This window comes from Varroa jacobsoni, unplaced genomic scaffold (genome assembly GCF_002532875.2).
Source record: "Varroa jacobsoni isolate VJ856 unplaced genomic scaffold, vjacob_1.0 scaffold_11, whole genome shotgun sequence".
In the NCBI taxonomy this organism is placed as follows: domain Eukaryota; kingdom Metazoa; phylum Arthropoda; class Arachnida; order Mesostigmata; family Varroidae; genus Varroa; species Varroa jacobsoni.
Window position 1 is genome coordinate 41,597 of NW_019212913.1, and position 22,961 is coordinate 64,557.

A 22,961-nucleotide genomic window follows, 5' to 3' on the forward strand; every position below is an offset into this window, starting at 1 on the left:
TGTTTGATAGGCTTCTTCTTATCATAATGCCCGTAGTATACCTTTAAGCTTAAAGCTTTATGCCATTACGTTTATTGCGGACGTTATTGAAGACAAAAAAATAAATATCGATTTATAAAATACATACATAGAATTTCCAATTAGTGGATTTACTTTAATCACGTTAATTTTCAGCACGTTAGCTGCGTAAAACTCAGTCCTTTCCAGACGAATCGATTTCCAAATGTGTCCTCATGTCCTCTCACGCCGTTTAAATGCTCACTAAATTTCTGAAACACTTCTAGAAATTTACTTAGAAATTTTGGATCTACTTTTGAGTAAATACGCAATAACTCAAAGAAGATTAGAGGACTGACCGAGATATCTGCTAAATGCAAAATGTTCATTACTAGTACTTAAATGATGCTTGTTGCTTTTCTCTAATTAAGTTTTCAAATTAGACCTAGCCATATGAAATTGTTCCTATATAGTTTCGACGTCCGAATTATTCAAAGTATTATTTACGATCAGATAAGTAAATGTTACGTTTGCTAAGACCGTATTCTATAGGCATAAAGCTTACGAATATCTACTAACATATAGTGGTTGGTATGGATATGGGATGGTGGAGTATGATAAATGAAAATGAAGAAAAAAAAAATCTTAATTTTGCTTTTTCTTCGGTAATCTATGACAAGCGTCGCCTTTCGAACCTGTATGTTTTATGTCATCTTAGAATATAATAACTCCCAATGATAGTGAATGTAAGAACTGGTTTTTGAAGCTCTTGAACTGATATGATAGCTTACCGTCACTGAGTTCTACCTGCATTTCATTTGTGTTTATTCATCTTCAGTTAATTAAAGTCTGTTTACATAGCCCAAAATAAAATTCATTTATAACGCTAGCTGCATCGATAGATTTGTTAACGATGGAAATTTGCATCATCTGTGCGTATTATGTATGCTGCTGTCTGTCTCGTGCACAAATGAAGAGTTATCTGTTCATTTCGTTATTTTTTTAAAAATTTGTTCTCGGCTGTTGTGGTTTTTTGTCAATCTTATATTTTTGTGGAATTTCACTAATAAGGAGTAGATGCTGTGCTTATCAAACTCGTCTCCTTATGTACTATATTATATATATATAAGAAATACATACTCTATTATATTGAAACGTTGATTTTTGCAGCGGTACAGTCAGTTGTATTAAAGACAAAAGCCATGTACATGTTATATCCCATTTATATTTTTACAGATCAGAGTAAATAGCCCGGATGGCGAAGAGTCGGGTTACTTCACAATGTCTGTTTGCAAAGATATGTCAGCGAGTATCAGTGGATGTAAAAACAGTGAACTCTGTTTCGCTTCGAAGGTCCAAGGCGGCATCAAAAACATCAGCTACGGTGTAGCTGAATCCTACCATTATCAGGGCGGAAGTCTATTTGTTCGTTACACCACTGGAGACAAATGTGTCAGCATGCTTGGCAAAACGTACGGTGCCATTGTGGAGTTCGAGTGCGATCCCCTCTATGACACAGGTAGTCCAGTTGTCGAGCGTCAGTATGGCTGCTTGACCGTGTTCCGATGGAAGACTGTTAAAGCGTGCAGTCCTCAGCAGCTTCAAGCAGCCGAAGGCCACGATTGTATCGTAAGGCGAGGCGCGTCCACGTTCGACCTCACCATGCTATCATCGGTGTCACATGCCTGGAAACTGGAAGATCCTCAATCGCGCAGTACGTTTTATTTGAACATTTGTGGAATAAACCACAAGTGGCCGTTGGACGCGATTGATAAGTGCAGCAAAAGTGGTGTCTGTGTTGAGAAGAAAACGAACGACAATAAGGATGAATTCCAATCGCTTGGAGAGTATTCCTCAAGAGAAGTAGTGGTCGAGGACAGCTCAACGATAAGGATTACGTACAACGGTGGAGATCCATCGGTTTGTCCATTGAATGAGCAGCATCCAAAAAGCATCATAGTTATTAAATGTGATCTCGATGGAGATTCGATTGGGTCATTGAAATTCGTCTCCGGTCCCACGTCGAAATCGTGCACATACAAATTCGAATGGCCTACCCGATACGCCTGTCCTGAAGCCACAGATGTACTCGTCATGCAGAAGGGTGGCTACCTGATTGATCCAGCAATGCATCAAGCTTATAATCTTACCGCGCTTTTCAACCGAACATTTCGTACTTTCGAATATCGGTTAGGCCAGGATAACTATACTTATCTGGTGAACTTACGAGAGGTCTGCACAGAGAGTTCGTGCCGAATTCCCTGGCGAATGGGACCCTGTGCCCAAAGTGCTGTCTGCCAAGCCAAGCGCAGCACTTTCATGAAAAATATCGGTTCGGCAAACAAACAACGCTTCTACCTTCGAGGTTTCGAATTGTTACTTGTTATAGACACACTCGCCACCTGTCTCCACGTACCAAACTCAACGATCAAGAGTATATTTACTTTTGCCTGCGACCACGAGGCCGGAATTGGAGTCCCGGTTAGTTACCTTGATTTAGATTAGCATCGAATCAAATACATGTAGGATTATATACAAGCGTCAAAAACGAAACGGGTTAGGAGCTTAAGGAAACAGAAATGCAGATTCAGGACTACCTATGCACATTTAGGCTGCATCAATACCTTCTCGACAATTAAACAATATTTTCTGAATTTTAATTTTCTGATTTCTTTTGAAAATAATATTACTCTTCTTTGTGTGACGTTTGGCTAATTTTCAGTCGTTCCTTTATGAAACTAAATCATGTCATTACATCTTCTCATGGCCGACGGAGTACGTCTGTCCGTCACGGGTGGAACATCCTACTATGGCCTGGTCCCACATGGGTACTGGTGAAGCAAACGGTGATGGTTCTCCTATGGGCATTGTCATTATTTTGAGTGCCCTAGCGGTTACACTAGCTGGAGTATTTATGTTTCTGTCTAAGCCTGACAACCGGATGGCGGTTAGAGCTCGTGTCCTGCGGATTTTCCGGACCGTTACCATGCCGCATTATTACTACTCCAAGGCGAGACATTTAATCTTAAGAGAGTACTGAAGCTTGACGTAGTTGAGAACTACATATGTCATGCACATAGATAATTATATATATGAATGTATAACAAATAACAATGCATCGCTAATGCTGTTTTATTAAGACGGCAATATTATTTTACTGTTAAAATTGATATTTGCTTTACATGGTTGATACAGTCATCTCAATGTATGTGGGAACTTTCACATGAAAGTAATGCTCACATGCTGAGTTCATAAACCATTTTTAATTGTTCATTGGAACTCATCTATCTCTCACCCCCTGGTCATATTTGCCGCTTTATCTAAATCATCGACGGATGACGATCCGAAGGAATTGCATCGGATAGACGATATTTAAAGTCGTAGCATTGTGCAGGGGTGCCTAGAGATTTTGTCTTCAATATGCCTAGCTTAAGATCAATCAATGCTGCGAAATGGCGCTATCAATGAAGTGGAACAGCAGCTACAAAATGAAATACGATAGATTTACATCATAAATACATTATTTCGACGGGTACCCTCCTTAAATATCTACGCTGATATTCGAATTAATTCCCTGTCATTTAATACTCAGTGTCCGAATGTGTCTATGGTTGAGCGTAAACACATGAGCAATTAAGCGGGAAGTACCAACGGTGTTTTTTTTCTTCCGAATCTATCATCGTTGTTACAAAATACGGTGAGTAGAAAAAAGGAACAATTTAACCTATGGGCAAGGTATACACAGACTTTGCATTGACCGAGCACTATTCTAAGCGCAGACTTCGACTCATTATATGACTAACTAAGGCAAAGTCAATCGATTATCTCAGCAGAGCCCTAAAATTACTTTGGATCAGCTGTATGTATGACTCTGAACAGCATTTTAGAATTTCAAAATACCGTAACGGGGTGCAAATTAAGTGATACTGCATTACCGCCTTATTATTCTTGATTGATGTATTTAGCTTCGCATGTATCTAGGACAGCACCGGCTCTTGGAAAATGATGCATCAAAATGATTCATTCCATCTCAGGCCCTGTACAAATGGTCTGTCCTTTCAGATATTGACCGTCCACATATAAAATATTAAAATATTGGTATGCATATATCAATGTATTCTCATTCAACCGGCTACGCATCGACAAGACTGCTTCCCAATTCCAGCAATTAAATCATATAGCACAAAGCGATTTTACGTTATCCTTCGTTAACAATTTGTTTCCCTACTGTAAATTAGTGCTCTCATTAGAAATGGTTTTTGTAAATGAAGCAATTCAAAAATGTCTTTGAAACTGTTAAAACTCCTCCCTGTTTCTGCCGCAAGACGTTTCAAGTGATTTCTCGATTACATTAAGGAGATAGAGTGGAAATTAACTGACGAGCTTTTAATTTATCGTCCTCCTAGTCTTTCGTATTAAAGTAATTCTCATTATCTTTCCGATATTAGTATGAGTGTCTGAGCTAAACACGATGCACGTTTTCTAAGTGACGATCAAAAGATGCTAGAAAAATTCGATAGAAAATGTCATAAGGGTGTGCGCGTTTCAAAAGCCCTACACATCTAGTATTTAAGCTCAGGCGAGGTTCAAATATAGCCCATGGAACTTCAAAGTATCTAGCACATATGCCTCGGGTTGCCTTCCTTCGGCAGATATTCGCAGATAAGCTAGCCAACACAACGTTCTAATCTCTTTATATCCTTTCTGTTTTCCTTTTACAGACGGAGTCGGAGATGCAAAGTCCTTTGGATACTGATGGGGACACGGTGTTGCTTAGTCCATCGCTCGTACTACAACCGGACGACGACGACTTTTCCTCGCCGCTCGCTTAAGCGGTTGAGTTGGGTGCCTATGATATATATCTTCCATATATATGAATGTATGTAAAGAGGAAGCAAGCAGAAATCGTTATAATTACTCCACATAGCTCGACTCGTTTTCCTGTCTTCTGTCTGAGCTCCGTTCGACCAGCGGGCTCTTTCAACCTTCTTTCAACGTCGACTTGAACGTGTCCGATAAACCTGGCATCAAAAGGACGTGTGCAACAGCGCGTACGACCTATTCAAGTTTCCCCGCTGGCATGTTTTTCCAAGCTGTGACGGAGTCTCTGAGAAGCTTTGTTCGCCGAACTCCTAGTCGTGCACAACATTAGCTTGTGCTAAGTTAGAACAAGAGGAATGCACCCATCAAATGCAAGTAGGGAAATAAACTAAGCAATTGTTCCTCATCATGTCAAGGCCATCTATTTTGTAGTTGAAGGTCATTTTTCTGTACGGTCTTTTTTCTGTGGCACCTTTTTCGATCATAGTGAAATGGATGCGCTCGTTGTTGAGACCTTTACGCGCCAAAACAGGTATCATAAGTAGCAGTTTTATATTCTATGGCATTTAATATAAACACTAACCACGCCACTATTGTAGTCTCAAGGGAGCTGTAAATTCTTTTCATGTATTCCGCTAACTCATAGGAATAGTTCGAAGAGCTTTTATCCTCATTAATGCGTCAATTAGTTCTGGTTGGATGAAACTGTTCAGTATGCGGCTCCCATTCGTCATTTTTACCGCTAAAAGCTCTAAATATTCTAAGCTAAATAGCAGACTTCATTAGAAGCGCCTAGCTCATTTGTTTCTACAGTCAGCGCGGCCTTGAGGTTATCAACGTGTAACGGTGAAATAGTATTCATTTTGTAGTCCTTGGAAATCGTGTTTTTTTTTTACACATACACATATGTGAAAGTTTGAGACAGCTTTTTATTACGTCTGATAGTATTTTTTTCTCTTCACTTTAGTCATTCTCAGAATGTCCGCGTTGTATATGCTTAGTGTTACTGTCTACCACGCAGTCAATCATCGTATAGTAAATGAATTGTATTTTATATAATTTTGGATTAAAAAGGATTTTGTCTGCGCGCATCGCTAAGATGAACTAAAAACCAAAAAGTACACCGATATATAGCGGTGTTGAAAGATTTGTTTTGTCAATCCGTCAACCAATGTGGAGAGCATAGTTAAAGACCAGCAATTGTCCCAGTAAAAATAGTCCCTTTCTGCTTTTTTTTTTTTGCTGAAAAAAGTTGCTTTTGTTTTCTGAGAGAAAGACGGCCGAATTGGGGGCCGGTACTAAAGCAAGTAAAATCAAGGATCGAACGGGATTCACCTAATGTCTGACGGTGATAAAACTTCAGTAGTCATTATTATTAGTTAAGTGGCAAGTGAAACGCACGCAAGTAAAAAAATAATGCATGATGAAATAACTATATACGTAAAAAAGAAGATAGCGAGAAATGAGGAAAGATAAAATAAAGCGGAGACGAACTTTTAACTAGTGAAGATAACGGGAGAGCTAGAAACAAGGTACTATCAACGAAAAAACAATAGGCATTTATCTGTGATGATGGGTCGGCTAAGTGTTTCGACATGTTTGAGCCGCACACGCTGTTGCCGAGGGGCTAAACTCACCAATCATTTATCTGAGCAACGTTCCACTAATGCTTTCCGACTCATTAATATAATACTGCACTGAATTCGCGCATTCAACGTCAACGGCGCATATATACACGCGAACATAATTATATAGACGCGGGATTGAGCTGACTATATCGTTCATCTGCCTCATGCGAGTTGCTGTTTTACGTTTTAAGGCGAGGAGAATTTCGTTACTTAGGTTTTTAGCCATTTTGCGAACCAAGTTGTTTAGGTGCAATCCGCCGTTTTGCCTACGACTTGTCTTCTTTGATATAGGTGTTCGCAACAGTATTTAGGATGAGTGCGGAAAATATGGTCTATATTTTCCATTTTACATAATCCAGGAGCTAACGAGGCACAGTGAAGGAAAAGCTGCGAACGTCAATAAGAATCAGCATTCATATATATACTAATTGTTTTTTTGTCGTTATACGAGACTGCATCTTGCTGAAATGCAGCGTCGCAATGTGTGAGTTGCGTGTGTTCATCTATCTACGTATAGCGGGCTGTCCGAAGTAAGAGCAGTATGCATAGAAAATTCAATGACATATCTAATAATTGCCGTGAGCTCAGAGTTCCTTTCATGCTTGCCCCCGAAGAGGGAAGCCAGTCAAAGCAACCGCTATAGCCAGCCACCAGAGCATGCGTTTAAGTGTATCTATGTTTAATTTAGACACAGACGTTTTTGCCTAGGTCTACGATCACTGTTATCACATGTAAGTAAGCAAATATCTTATTTACCCCATTCCGTGAGTACTCCTAAATATTCCTTATGCACACTGATGTCTATCTTTGCTGAACTATTAATTTTACCGTTACTCATAAGCGTCTGTACATAAAACAACACCCTCATGTCCTTTACGCCCGATCCTTCTTAACCACTTATGCGAGAGCACTTAAGTTTCAAAAGTTCGTTTCCTATGAAAATGTAACGAATCAATGAAGGTTATTACCCAGGGAAGCAGAAGGTGGCATCTTACCTCCCACGCCACCGTAAGTATACGGTCGGCGCAATCGACTTCAAGCCGGCGTAGCATCGCTGTGCATCGCCCTTTGCACTAAACAGCAAAAAAAAACAACTTCCTTTTTTTATTAATGAAGTAAACAACAAAACAACCCATTCATTCATGCGCATACTGTTTTTGCTATCTACAGGCATAAAATACACTTACGTGCGCACACGAAACTTACTTCTGCCGTACGAAGCATTCCTATTACATTTTTATTATATACATATATAACACAGATATCAACGAGACAGATATGGATTGCATGTGAGCGCCGGAGAGGCCCTGAGCGCTCACTCGATTGGGCATTATCCGCGGCCCTTAAGCTCGCAAGAAAATTTTAGGCCAGAAGTACGTCGGTGTGCGTGTGCGTGTGTATGTGCAGGAATCTGTGTGTTGTACATAAGGTTTGGTCTAACGATCACGCGATGAGCAGATATGCATCTCTTCTAGCATAAGCAAAGCTACCAATGTACGTTGTATATAGATGTACAGAGAATAATAAACAAGTGAAACATGAATGGTACTTATTACAAATAACGAAAACAAACAAAGGTGGCAAATCATGCAGACAATAGAGAGAAGGGGCGCACATAGATATGTTAAGGTGAGCGCTAACAATGATCGAAATTATTTATACGAGATAGAGAAACAAAAAGGTGTTAAAGGTAGGAGACGGAAGGCAACCTAATCAGTAGACGAAAAAATGTGAGCATGTATATCTATATGTTAATTTCAGCTTGAACTTACTTAGTTTATTTTCAAATGTGCTGCTATCTATACGGGGACAATTTTAGGAATGTAATACAGATGTTGTATCCTTCTCTTTCGACTATTCGAAACAATTATTTGCTGTCCGGTTACTCGTCTGTAGCAGCAAGCTGATGATTCAATATATTGATATGTATAACGAAAGCTGATCGATTGATAGAGCCACGAACGTTAACGGCCTTTCAATAGTTCGGGGCTTCTTTTGGTCGGAAAAAGAAATATGCGGTTTGGGATCGTTATTCTGATGTTGGCGAGCACGAAAAAAAGGGTCCAAAAATGGTCGAAACGAGGAAAGCTGAAACCTGTGGAATATTTCGTGCTTGAATAAAAAAGATGGTAATAACGCAAAAAAATGTCAATGGCTGAGTTACTGTGTAAAAGCCACGATTACGAATCGTCAGTTCCGCAGACATATATTCAAAACACATTCTGTACTGAAATAAAATAGCGGTGATGGAAACATAAAGTAGACCGGAAATTTTCATAATTTTCACAGCCTAAAAAAATCAAACGAAACTTAACAAGAGATAATAAAGCCCTAATAACAATGATGGATGGAAGAAAGCTTTGTCTTATTATAATGTACGCGTATACCAGTCTAATTGTTATCGTTGTTGTTAGAGATAGATAAACCGATAAGGTAGGTCAATTGTTTTTTATATAATTACCAATTTTCGATATATTCGGCCGCATATTTCATAATTATGTTATATGTGCGTTATCAATTGCTTCAGGTTTTTGTTGTTAAAAAAAAATACAGTAGAACTATTTTCCCAAAGTTCAATATTTATTTAACAGCCACTGGATAACGACTTGAGGAATAATAACCATATTGTACCTTCTCAGCTCTACTTAATACACATCACTACATTTATGGGTCGCTACTACGCTTGTTGCAGTTCAAGTCCTGCCACAGGCCACGGATGAGCCTATACGCATGTTCCGCCTAGTAAGATCTGTTATTTAAGTACAAATCTATTAAACATTATTTTTTAGTTTTTTTTTGTTTTACTGAATACGTGTTAGCTCCATTAGCAGTATATTTTTACTCGATTATGAAGGCAGTCCTTGTACAAAACTTACAACTGTTCTTATTAATGGCTGTCTACTTCTTTTGAAAGAACAACGAAATAAGATCTACCGTAAAATGCAGCACTATCAAGTAATAAAATCAATAATAATGTTTATTTTTAGTTTTAAGAAGAATGCTGTTTTTTTCCAATAGGTACATACAAATCAAACATCGTGGGAACAGATGATACTCGAAATTAGTGCGTGACACCAGGACCGAAATAAATATTACAATCGTATAGGTATTATGGATGTTTAAGAGATGAAAAAAAGTAGGACATCTTCATTAACTACAAGAAAGACGCAATTCGTGGGCGAAATGTGCCACGTGCCTCCACCTTGTTACTACGAAGCTGTAGACTGTTATGACTGGCTCTCGATATGCGCCATTACCTATTTCAACAACGGACCGATCGTCGAAGAAGTCCGTAGGACTAATATGATAATTCGACTATTAACTACCATAGTCATTATGACCATTGTAAACGGAGCAGTACATAAAACTAACAAATGCATATATTCGTAAACAGAAACAATCCGATATGGCATAGTAAAGATCTGAAAGTACATACGTAACAGCGAAACTGTGTGAACGAAGTTCTACAATATTTCTTTTCCTTTTGATAATATGCACTCTTGCTTTCTGTTCGTAAACATTGTGTAGAGCGCCCTTAGCAAGCCATTCCCCTAATATATGTCATTTTTTCCAGAAAAGCTTCCTGTGGTTTACAAAGAGTTTTATTTTGACCATATTATGTCACTCCTTAGTTTGTCGTTTTAAACATTTTTGTAAAAAGTCTGGAAAATAAGACGAATTACCAGTCTTTGACATACCCTATCATGACCTCTGTAGGTAATTGGTGACGCACGTTTTTTTCACTACGATCAATTTTTACATGAAACATTGAAAGGGTGTATAGTAAAAGCAATCATCAATCCTATTCTGACAAGGTTTGAGGTGGACTAAAAAGGCAACGGTCTCGCCTAAGAACCACTGGCCAATTTTTGGTATAAATATGCGAAGGAGTGGCCCAGTTTTACTAACACAAGTAGCAAAAATAAATTATAATGTAGAATGGCTAAGTTGCCCGATAAGAAAAAATACTTCATAGTTATTTAACAGTGTGTGAGAAACTCAAATCTCGTTACAAGCTGCGCAGATAAAATAAATACAGGCAGAAAAAATAACGGAATATTATTTTACGTTTTCAGTAATTTAGAATAACAATTGTTAACGCCAGTACAAAATAATGCCTTAATGCTATCGCTTGCTCACATTTCTTCAAACGCACTTCACATAATTTCAGGGGAAACCTGACAGATAACTTTTATAAGTTTTTAGCTTGGATACTAAGTAATGCTAAGATACTACACTAAGTAATACAATTTGGTGAGCAACACATTCGTCTATGTTTTGTAGTAGCTTTTAAAGGAGCCCAAATGAAAGATAAAACACAGACAAGTAGTTAATCGAGAAATTATGGGAAACCAAATTAGTCCGCATGATTTTGGTATTAGTATATTTTTGGAATGATCCTCGTTTTTAGTCCTCGGTTGTCAATGACAGTTTCCGCCGTAGAAATTCCCCCATACACGCTAAGACGACATGTGCGCTATATAAAGAAATACTGTTCAGCATAACTTTCAACAAAAATTAGGCTAGAAGCTTAAGGTTGCGCTGACATTTCGATATGTGGAGCGATGCCACGACGAAATAAGTACGTCTTTATGCTGCCGGGGTTTACAGTGATACTATGAAGCCTTCTACAGTGTCCTGAGAAGAAACAAGTTCGTCCATTTTAGGTTTATCTATCTTAATGATGTTACCTCGCCCATTAAGTCCTTAGCTAAATTTTCTTTTCAATCACTTCAATCAATCTAAATCTATTAGAAGTTTCTGAAAATCAACAACATAAATTAGGACTGATAGACTGGTACATTACAAAAGTAATTGCATATATAATTGAAAATATTGTAACAAAATCTTTAAATACAGGCCGTTTCATAAAGCACCGGTTACATAACGGTCAAACAAAAGGATCGAACGGCAGGAACACTCTTTAGTTTGCAATTGAGCGATCATAATATGAAGACAATCCTGCTAGATCATTCGTCCATCAGCAGATATTAGAGAAGAAAAGAATGAACAACGATTGGGTACGAGCTGGAGAGAACCGTAGTATTTGCGCCATTATATCCAGATGACCATTACATTTGTCCAATGTGCTAATTGAATTACTCCTGTCTAAATTATTTTTTAAAATCTTTTCAAAAATCATTTTGAGCCATTCTTGTTAACTTATTGGGGTCTTGGAACGATAGGGTTTTCTTCTAATCCCACAGGGTGCATAAACTTGGCGCTTGCGACCTTATTCAATACGTACAAGATTTTTTTTTAGCTTTATATACCACTTCTATGATTTGCAATAAAACGTATATCTGAGTTTGGTATTTAACCGACGTATTATGACAAATCCCCGTTAAGCGTACATTGATTCCCAAAAATTTCAAAATACGATCACGCAAAAAGCTTTCGAGCACCTTTGTTTGACCATCCGACGTATGGAGCTGGGAAAAAATAAGCATTATGCTACTAAATCGGCCTCCGATTTTTGTACTATTCTGTCTCAAATATTTTGAAATAGTTTCAGACATCTGTTGGCATATCCTGCACTTTCTAACGATAAATAGGTTATCTAAACTACCTATGCCCACTCTAGCATATCAAAAGCTAACAAGTTTGTTCGCAGGGACATAGTATAAGACGTGAATATAGATAATATAGGACAACGATGTTCCACGCCTGCTTCAAACAGCCTTTTTTGAACAGTCTCTTCATCGTTACAAGGCAGATCCTTCTGAGATAAAACCAGCTTCCTGCTCGTGGTAATTTCTAGGATCGGTGTAAATTGCTTACAATAGTAAAGCGCTTACCCTGAGCATAATACAAATGATTACATATCGAAATTCGAACAGTAATGTACTGGCTTTCGCACAACCTCTAAAAAAAAAAAGGATCTTAGAGAGTTATCTTTCATTAATCACTAAATATGATATTTATGCGACGATATATATTCACACGGCTCCAAATACAGTAAGGCAGCTCGTACATTACCTACAATTATTTTATTTTATTACCTACAATATAGAACTTAACTCAGGTTTTTAACTTTTTTAGGTTTATAAGCATTAGAAGCTATTTGTTGAGCTGAATTATTATGAGGTTGCATACGGTTTAATCTGTTTTTTGTTACTGTAACTTTTGAATTTTCACATTACTTAAATGTTTACCATCTGCAAGTATACTGTTTGTTCTTATTTGTCTCTCTCACGCTAAATGTATCTTTAAGGAGACCACACCTTCTTTATCAGTCCGTTGCATAATCTATGTTTTAGGTCGATCATGTCTCTAATGAATTGTATTTATTGAAAAGAATAGATAAGTCTGAGAGTGCCTGCGGTGTGCCGGTCGTTTAAGGAAACGTTTAACGGCATTACCGGCCGTAAAACTCACAAAATATATTAGGGTAGAGGGACCAGCTCTGATACAATGCGCAGTCTGCAGTTCTGGCCGAAAAGCTCGAAACTTGCTTATCTTAACGCGAATGAATCAGCTAGTGCGAAGCAAAATTCTAATTGAACTTTTTCTCTAGACGACGGTTGGCGACCGAAATAGCTTATTGTTTAATTGTAATGAGTGACCGGGTAGGAGAAATGGTATTATTCGAGAAAGGAATATTGCGCGACGTATCTTATATAAATTAACGAAAGATCAGTGCAAGTGCGCCCCACTCCCCAGCGTAACTCAAAACAATTGTCAACAATTTTGCTTCGGACAATTGCTTTAGGAACTGAGATCCATTAAGTGAAAAAATGATCGATGTCGAATTCAATACGTCATTATAGGACAGGATCTGTCCTACTGAGAGAGGGTATGAGCATTTTACTTCTCAGATACCGATGATATATCAGGGGAATCAATTTGGCAGTGTTTCAACAAACATTTCCAATGTTATCATTTAAAAAATTCCCTTTGCACACCTTTAATACAATTAGTAATGGTTTCTGCTAAGCGCTGCTAATGTACAATACATCTTATATTCCGGCAAGTAAGAAAGTCTAGTCCTGAATTCTATCATAGACACAGTAATTATCACCCCCTAAGTTACCAAGAGAGCCCCACAGACTGTAGTAGATTCACTGTGCGAATTTTAAAACTGTTTAAGTTGAATAACTGATCGTATTAAGTTCCATTTGAAACACCTAAATGTATGTAATGACTAGTAATACCTGATTAAATTAGACTAGAAATTTCTTCGTTTCGAAATGAAGCAGAGAACATGTGCCAGCGACTTGGTTGGTATACCACCAGAATTGTTACATAGGTATATTTTACGTCCAGACTCAAATTATTAAGCGTTTTAGACGGCGGCCTCCCAGCACAGAACGCCTGCGTCTACGCTCGGACCCGAACATAGCCAACCATGCGTCCCTAAGTTTCTCACGGAAACACGTTACTCGCTGTCCCACTATCCCAGACTCTTTTTGAGTGTGACATTAGTGCGTTCCCTACATTACAGGAATTCAAAACTATGCGGTCTTTTTCGTGAATAGTTTGTATATTGATTCAATCAAAACAAATCACAGGTCCTAACCGAATCACTAGAATTTGTCTAGCGAGCACTGTGGTCCTATACGCTTTCTTTCGCTTTTACTCACCAAAACACGCCAAACGGTGTGTCACGGTCTGTACATTAGACATGCAATGTTCCACTTAAAAAAGTAGAAAATCTCGGGGACTGGGAACGAAAGATTTCAAGTGCCGCTTTTCTGCACGCAAAACAAATAATGAATTTACAGCTCCTAGGAACCTTGGCATGTTTAAGGTTCCGGAGTCCATGCCCAACAAGACCCGTTACGCTTTTTTTTACTTGATCGATTTATTCTCGCATGTCACTGTTTAATATGATAATTGTCAGTGAATATGCACGGCTTTTCTAAAGCTACATCGACAAGCGTGAAATCAAAAAGATCCGTTTCGACCTATAGCAAATATAATATTGATATTGTTTTGCATAGTTTAGTATACTATGGCTATATTGCCCATATGTCGTAGACTCCAGAGAGGCTACAGAATTAGAAGTTCTGCAGCATTTCAATAATAATACTGCCCATCTAAAGTTACTAAAACGTCACTTACTATGTAGGACTAGTAATTTTTGTTAGGGACGTGTCGCAAGCACAATAAGAATACCTTTTTTCGAGGGTGTACTCGGAAAAAGCAGGCGGAACGCGCAGTCATATTTTATAGTTTCTTCATCTAATCATACCTGTCGTATACGTCGTTGGCAGGGTTTTAGTCAACGATCCTTGGCTCCTTTCAGCTATAAGCATAACCGTCGAAATTACTGTGCCGGTTACATTTTAGGGCAAAATAAATACATTTTAGATTGATCCTGCTACCCAGAAAAGGACAGATGGTTTCCTTGTGATTTTGTTAAATTTACCATAACTTTTTTTATCGAACAGAGTGGTGTGTCGAACAGAGATTATTTCTATTGCTAATTTAAGTGACTTATTATGATCAAAAGAGGAAGCTGTTCTATTTATCAAAGCCTTAGCTCGACTTGAGTTATTGAATAATATGGAGTACTTGTTTTGTCGATAGTGTTACTCTCGCTATAAATAGTTCATGTCTTTTTTTACTTTATCATAAATGACTCTAGTGTAGTTACAAACTCATCGTTAGCACAAAAGGCGAAAAAGCAGGGTCTTTTCTTCAGTAGAAAACGTTGAACCAATTGGTTTAGTGGTGGATAATTAGACCACCCGTGTCAAACTTAGAAACGGCTTCGAAAAAGGAACTCTAACTAAAACCTGTTGCCACTATACCGAGATAAAGAATTAGCAAAGCCGTATAAAAAGTTCGGCATGCAGTTTACTAATACTAATGACTAATTAATCTTGACAAATTAACTCCACTTATTCGTGCAACAATTCGCTAGTTCCATCGGTGTCAACTTTGCCTTCTTGAAATTAAAAGCTCCAGTATTATCGTACTACTAATCCCTTCAATCTCCCACAGTCACAGTTAAGTGGCCGACAAAAATTACAAGGCGTGTCAATGTACCTGATATGTGTTTACCGCCTGCCAACACCTCAATACTGACACGCCGAATTATCTCAAAGATTCCAACAGGTATATTCATTCGTGCACCAGACAACGAACCTGGCATGTACGTAACTGTGGTACTGTAAGAACGCCAAGCTCATTGGATAGCCAATAAATATTCAAAATAGCATCATGCTATCTCGTTGATACCACATTTAAGTACCGAGAAAATGTCGCATCCCAAACCGGGCAATAGTGTTTGTATTTATCGGTTCAAGAAGACATCTATAAAGGTATAGAAGTACCGTATTGGGGAACCATCTGGCCCGGAGACTAGGTAAATAGAACTTTAAAGGTGGTTTATGACTAGCCCAGTCTCTTATTTGTTTTGAAAGTCTAAGCTTAGTGTCGTGTTTCTCGACAGTCCTGTCAACGTTCGCTTGATACTGATTGATGAACCAAACGTATTATAATATTTAACGTTGGCCAATACTTTTCCAAAATCGAAACTGCGTTAACGGACGATTGGCAGGTCCGTAAGATAGACTAGATATATACAGAGGTTGTCAGCAAGACAGTCGGGATACAATTCATTTCGAAAAGACACGATGCGGAGAAGCAATGTATTTATATAAAATGTAAATACAAATAGACCTAGGACTGAACGTGCTACTCAACGATCTAGAAGTTACCGATAGGCACAGGTAGAAAAAACTATTGATCAAATAAGATTTGAACGTCATTGGCACCGACTGGTCGATAACTCGTGCCACACACAAAGCTCGCAATCGATAAACGTGACATTGTATATCGCCTGAAAACTGTTTGTCGTAGAAAGTTGATATACTAGAAAAATATTTCGGCTGTTACATCGCACCACGGGAAAAAAGTAAGAGAATTTAAACAGTTCACCCCTTGCTTATCCTATTTCTTAGGAAAATATTTACCAGAAATGAAACTTTTAACTTTTACAAGAAGGAAACTTTTAACATTGTGCTTACGGGTACATAAATAGATTCAATGGGCACAATAAAATTTACTGCACAAATGGAGCATTTGACTATATCTTTTTTGCAGAGATCTGTCAATACACTCATCAAATTCACACTGGCAAATCCCACCTCGACGTACAGAGTCAGCTCTGCTTATCTGTGAATGCCGCAACGATATCAAAAAGCAATGATCATAATAATCCTTACTTCAAAAGACTGAACTTATCGATTCTAGAGGAAGTGATTGAACATATCAGGACTTCGTGCGTTTTAAGCACAGGCTTTATATATAGAGAATTACAATAAAACTTTTAACAGTGAATTCTTAAACCTTTTAACGTGTACTACTTGCAAAGTATCTCTCCATGTTGCTTTGCTAAATGTTTACCATGAGCTCTAGCTTCTCGAAGATGATATAATACAGGACGTATCTAAGATGATGCCCCCCATTTGTTAGGACGGTGCCAGTTTAAGGAAAATGACCTGCCTTTTTGGGTAATTGCGATTTACGACTATCTGAGATAAAGCCTTTTTTTAAAACAAGGTTATGAAAAAATAGATGTGTAATTAGCGCTATCTTTCATTCACTGATTAACGCAGGGTGCAAGCTGTTTCAATACGAATATGTAAATGTCACGTTTTTGAGAACTAAAATTGTTTCTATAAAATATACCTCAAAAGGCCATTTGTAGAGAAGAAAATTTCTTACCAAAAAATGCGATCACTTACACACTCACTTTCAATCTCCTTTTGAAAGCACAGAGCCCTACAGAATATGGTGTGATTTGTGTTTGCTCAATAAGGCAGCTTTCCTCTGTTTATTCTTCACGTACTATATTTACCATCCGTGTACAACTGTACACGTGTGAACCGTGCACTCTCTCATCTGACGTTTTAGTCTCGCTGTCACAAGGTAGTATGAACAGTAATGGTAATAATCGTGCAATAACTTGTTTACTTGTGTACTGTTGGCGCGAACTGAAACAACAGCGACTCCTGTTTTAGTCCTAATATAAACAAGTCATAAAAACATTGCGCCACCCTAATGCAATTGGAAAGCAACATTATCGAAGGACTGTAAAATTAATCCTAACTGAAAATCCTGTCCTTAATGACTAATCACGAGTCATCAGACACAAATGTACTGTTGTACTGCCGTGCTCGCTTTAAAACACTTGAAATTCTAATGAGTGGTAAAGAATTATGACAAATCAGTGCCTACTACTAGGGCAAATCGAGCTCAGACCTGCCAGTAAAAATATCCGGCTAAAAACCTGAGCTGAAAAAAATTTCTAGATTGAAGAAGCTACACTTGTTCAAGGGTACCATCTTAGTAAAAAGAAACCGAATTATGATATTTTAACGTAGTCGACCTCGCCACGCAACGCAACATCCGTTAACTTAAATCCCTCTTTCATTCAATACATATGACCACTTATTTTTGCTGGCCACTTTCAGTTTACTCAGAACTGATAACGCCATACGAAGTATCAGTTTCGTCTCTATTTAATATCAGACTAACGGGCCAAATCCGTGGTTAAAATCAACGGCAATGTACAGCACTTTTCTTTTAAGAAAGCCTTAGTGTATGTATTTCTTGTGATTAGTCTTAAACCTCTTTATACTATACTACGAAAGTAGAAATTTGCCATATAATCTTCTCCAACTTTAATTCACGAGTTTCTTCACTTCACCTCCTAACTACGCTGACACTCAGATAACACAAAACATCATTAGTAAGTTTTTGGTAATGGACGATTTACCACACCCACAATTATGCACCACTTCCATGTCATCAGATTAAACCCTTCTAATATAGATCCTCTGCGCTATAATTTTGAGATCAACGTCCGCTACCAACATATATATATATATATATAAATTCTCACACAGAAGAGCGGCAAAGTCACATCAAGAGACGCTTATTAATCAAAATTATGGTATTACTAGTTATAGAGCTGCGACACTTCCCTTATTCAATTATTTATGGGCTATTGTAGGATTATAATACAATATGTTCTCTCCCTACATGTCAGCTCTAATTTCGTCAAACGCTTTGGCTAATTGAACGTATCAGTCTCATGTTAGTTTTTCGCGAGTTTGTGTTTTATGTTACAAAAAAAAAATCGAGGCACTAAATTTAATTTGTTTAACTCTATCTTTATTTATGCCACTTTGTATTCTACACTCCAACATACATCACGCGTTGCCTTGTTCATGTCCAATAAATCGAGAATTATTACTCTGACTATCTGTATACTTCAATAGATCCACAACAAACTACTTTCCAAGAGAATGCTGACAAAAGCTGTTTCACGCTAACCTATTTCTGCTGAACTACTTCGGTACCCAAAACTCCCTCTTCCAAAATTTGAGTCGCTCGGTGTCTGAAATATTCTCAAGGTATGATTTCCAAGCGTTCTTAATGACCTCGTTGGGGTCAGTTTTTAGAGGCTTGCCGTCCTCATCTAAGAATCGTACAAATGGCCCTTTTATAACGGGTAGAGGCACGTTCAATTCGCGTTTGCGATCTTTGAACAGGACATAGAAAACAGCTCCGAGTGCGGTGAGACAAAAAGTGGTTCCAGCGGCAATTACCCTCTGGTTTCTGTAAAAAAAAACAGTACGAAAAGAACAGAGAGCGAAAAAGACACAATAAGGTCGATTTAATTAAGTTCGTATAAAATTAAGTTAATATAAAAGTAGATCAAAGGAGAGACACATTATATTTACAGAGGTTCGTAGAATCATCAATGGAGCTGAATTTTAAATAAGTTTAACTTGATTCCCATTCAACGATTTGAATGGACTTTATGCACTATTTTTTCCGTGATGGTACAAGAGTCACGTGTTTACCTGCTAACCTTAGCGACGTCCGAAATTGTTTGCCATGAATACACTTTGTTTATGCTAGAAACCAATTGCCTGAAATAATACTTAACTAGAACAGTACCGAACGTAAAGCTCGAAACAACTATTGTTTTTGCTGCAGCGCTATTATATGAATTTTTACCCCCACTATTCACAAGTTACCTAGAGAGGCTATCGCTTTTTTGTCTTGAAGGAGCAGGACTTTTAGCAATTAGAAGTAACCAGTTTGGACAGTACATGCAATCAAGTGGGCGTCTATTTACATCACGATTAATTTGGATAAAGAAAAAAAGCTCAGTGGCCAAAGAGAAGTGCTAAATAGATATGCTTTTGATCTGCTTCAATCCATAAACGACTCACAATCGCATAGTGTCGCTGAATGAGATCGTTTCATTAACTCATGTTGTATGTTTTATTCGTATAGTGGTCCGAAATCGCCTATATTCTAAGCTTGGTATCCAGGTGTTGTCTTTAAACCGATAGACCTAGCGGGTAAATTTATGTCTAGTAGTGCGCTGGTGATTTTACTTCATTTATTAACTTCTTGAGAACATCGCAAATAATGGATGTTTCACAGACTAAATCACGCTAGCTTGGTCACATAGAGCGACTAAAATTTAAGATATTTAATTATAAAATAATAATCATACCAACGCCGATGATGCTCAAGGATAACTCCACATAGTATTATGTTTATATTAAGAAAATCGACTTAGCTCTATTGCATATATATGAATCATTGTCGCCTATTACAAAACATAGCAGGGTATTTGGATCCATACCAACGTAACATGTTAACATGGTGCAACGAATACTATGACTAGTTTGGTCGTTTGTTTACCGTTTCTCAGGGCAATGAAACGGCATAGTTTTAAGTAACTAATTTTTTCTCTTATAAACATCTTATTGCCTAAGAACACAACGATTCTGCCAAGAATATTACTATAACATAAATAGAACTTTGCTTTTTACTGAATAACTTTTACTAAACACATTTATAATGGTCCTCCCATACCGATACGCTGCTGTTCCTCGAAGATACGTTCGCTCTCCAGCTGAGAAGTATGGCGGTTTCGTGGGATCTCGGTGATTCATTTTTCAGCTCACAGAGGAAATCACTGTTCACCCAGCATAGGAAATCGCTGCAGAAGCCAAACTGTAAGAACGTTTTTTTTCTTCAATACGCGCAGCACAGAACGGCACTAAACCTATCCCGATTGTCTTTTATTAAAGAGGAGAGTGTGGTGATAAACATTTCAAAACAACATTGAAACGGAGCAGTATTTCGAAAGCGTGCGGTTATTCGAAAGGGCTGACTAACATTGACTTATTTCGGCCATCAAGATGAATAGTCACCAGCTAAATAGTTGGTGGAATAAGTTAGCTAAATAAGTTCACTGCCGAAACTGAAACGTTATTTTTAGCCTCGCGCATGTTTCAACAGCTTCCTACATATGGATCCAATAAATTAAGCGTATTCAAGAAACCATGGTTTGTTTCGAACGGGGTTACTCTAACTTATCGTCGTAAGGTCTTGAGATTCTATAGTTCGTGATATTAAAATATTAAAAAATGAAATCGCTAGTTTCATGACATGTTAACTAGTAATGGAATAGCCCAATTATTGTATAGTATAGAAACAAGCTGGTAAGCCGTATGTTACCAATAAAGTGTCCGAAACTTGAAGATCTATTACCCAGTTCCTAAAGAAATCCTGGAATAACGTAATTTTCGAGATCACACCCGCGATACATCTGAGTATATCGAAATCAACAACTATGCTTTGTCTGATAGTCTGACAACTTACGGTTTTTAGACAAGCAAGTAAATAACTTTAGTAGTTCTTGTGACAAGATAAGCTTTGAACGATGTAATAAACGATGCAGGCGACGAACCTGTTTCCAACAGCGAACGACTTCAAAAATCATTGCAGGTCGGATAGAGTAGGAAATAGAGGTGCTACATGCCCAGATTAAACGGCGAACCATATAGGCATTTTAAAGTTAATGTTCTGACATTTAGCCTTACAAAGCGACATATGAACACTTAGACATGTCCAAGTCCTCTACGTATCCATAAGATTCATACGTGTCAAAGATCCGTTGGTTGCAATCCGCGTATCAGATAACCTTCTTTAACCCATGGCGCACTTTTAAGCAAAAACGGAATTTGCGTTAGGCCATTTCTATATTAAAATGGCATCTCAAACATACGCTATACTAGTGACAAGAATTACGAATTTAGCTTTACCAAACTTTGCACAGTATTTCAAAATATGTATTTTTGGTTGGTCTGACATAAGGTCCAGATTTGCTGCTTTACAACGTTCACAACAAACTTCAGGGCAAACATAATCTAGGATAGCTCACCCGTTGTATCGATGATGGTATCATGGTATATTGAGTCTGATTTATTTATACAGGAGTCGTCGAATAATTTCTCTATAAAAACCGAAGTAAAAATGCCAATGAAGAGGCATTTTTCGGCATCATCATCAGTTTAATAATTAATTTAGTAGGGTAGATTAACGGCAAGGAGTTTACCCGACTGATTTTAACTTACCTAATATCTAAACTCATTCTTTCTTGATACAGCAATCAAATGGAACTAATTTACTAAATTGAACCACCAAGCATTTCGAGTTGGTTAGCTTTTCCGTGTTCCTTTTTATCGCCTTTTACATTACTTATTAATCTGTAATTTAACTAGCTTCCGAGACTTTCTATAAATCAATATGCTTGCTATATATGCGCTCAAATCTTAGACTGATCAAGTCTGCTGTCATCTTCAGCATTGTTTGCGTTAACTGTTGTTAAGACTAAACCACGTATGCCGTAGATAACCTATGCAGAAAAATTACCTCTTTAATACGTGTTTTAATCAGCTATATCAACGGAAGGTTGCCAACCACCGTCAACTTCAGGTTCGGAGCGGCACAGATCGCTTTTCAAATTACGAATTCGCAAGATCAATACATGGCTATTGCTTAAAGTTTCTCTGTGCTTCGGGAAACATGATAAACGATTGATCAAGCGCATATTAACCAGCGAACGAAATGCCACTGGGCCTTTTCTGCTTGCGCCCGCATATCTGATACCTTAAAAGAATAGAGCAGGCAGAACATTCACGTAACTCATTCGCAGATTGAAAGAAATGACTAACATGACTGAGGCAAGTATATCTTGCTGCATCATGACGTTATTTCTGTGAATGAAAAAAATATTAAGCCACGATAAGCCAAACCAAGTATTTACGAGTACTTTAAAATTAAAGCGGAGCACAATTTCATAAAGATGGTGGCTAGTAAGTGGCTTTAGAAGATGAATGATAAATATTCTCGCACTTTCAATCCTGTCATACTTTGATATATGAAAACATCGCGTGCGTAATATACGTAATTAAAGAATTACGTCAATGATATAGTTGTATGAGGATCAGTTAGTGCCTTTTTCTGATATATGATAACATTTGGCGTAACTTAATTATCGTTCTTTTTGAGCATCTATGGAGCACGCCTATAAGAAAATAAAACGTCTATAAAATACTGGACGGTCCGGGTACTTCATTCAGAAATAGCAATGAGAGATGGTTCATAATAACAATAGTAATGATTCGATTTAAAACATAATGCCTCAATGGAAGCTTTTGTTATTTACAATAGACAAAAAAGGACCAG

The 22,961-nt window shown here is 37.7% G+C and overlaps 2 protein-coding genes across 4 annotated transcripts in view; one reads left to right on the top strand and one right to left on the bottom strand.

Annotated features, from left to right (window-relative positions):
- The window catches only part of Lerp (lysosomal enzyme receptor protein), a 29,655-nt gene extending 20,825 nt beyond the window's left edge, over positions 1 to 8,830 (top strand). For both annotated transcript variants that reach the window (XM_022843273.2, XM_086970918.1), the window contains 3 exons: positions 1,234 to 2,478; positions 2,720 to 3,007; positions 4,719 to 8,830. In XM_022843273.2, the coding sequence (XP_022699008.1) occupies positions 1,234 to 2,478; positions 2,720 to 3,007; positions 4,719 to 4,829 (1,644 nt within the window). In that variant the 3' untranslated portion in view covers positions 4,830 to 8,830. The remainder of the gene's footprint in view (positions 1 to 1,233; positions 2,479 to 2,719; positions 3,008 to 4,718) is intronic.
- Positions 8,831 to 18,553: 9,723 nt separating this feature from the next.
- On the bottom strand, positions 18,554 to 20,551 carry LOC111265562 (uncharacterized). Of its 2 annotated transcripts, XM_022842383.2 has the most exons (3): positions 20,301 to 20,551; positions 19,271 to 19,339; positions 18,554 to 19,022 (listed from the first exon to the last, which is right to left on the bottom strand). In XM_022842383.2, the coding sequence occupies exons 1-3, from the start codon at positions 20,378 to 20,380 to the stop codon at positions 18,752 to 18,754; spliced, it is 420 nt and encodes a 139-aa protein (XP_022698118.1). In that variant the 5' UTR covers positions 20,381 to 20,551; the 3' UTR covers positions 18,554 to 18,751. The 2 variants fall into 2 exon arrangements, with proteins under 2 accessions (XP_022698118.1, XP_022698198.1); XM_022842463.2 differs by lacking the exon at positions 19,271 to 19,339 and having other exon boundaries at positions 20,301 to 20,541.
- Positions 20,552 to 22,961: the final 2,410 nt, after the last annotated feature.

Bases quoted from the DNA above. Each gene is read 5' to 3' on its own strand.
- LOC111265562 (XM_022842383.2), bottom strand. From the start codon at position 20,380: ATGAATCACCGAGATCCCACGAAACCGCCATACTTCTCAGCTGGAGAG. The intron at 19,340-20,300 runs GTATGGGAGGAC...GTATTATTTCAG, and splicing joins CGAGGAACAGCAGCGTATCG to GCAATTGGTTTCTAGCATAA. The intron at 19,023-19,270 runs GTAAACACGTGA...TTTTTTTTACAG, and splicing joins GACGTCGCTAAGGTTAGCAG to AAACCAGAGGGTAATTGCCG.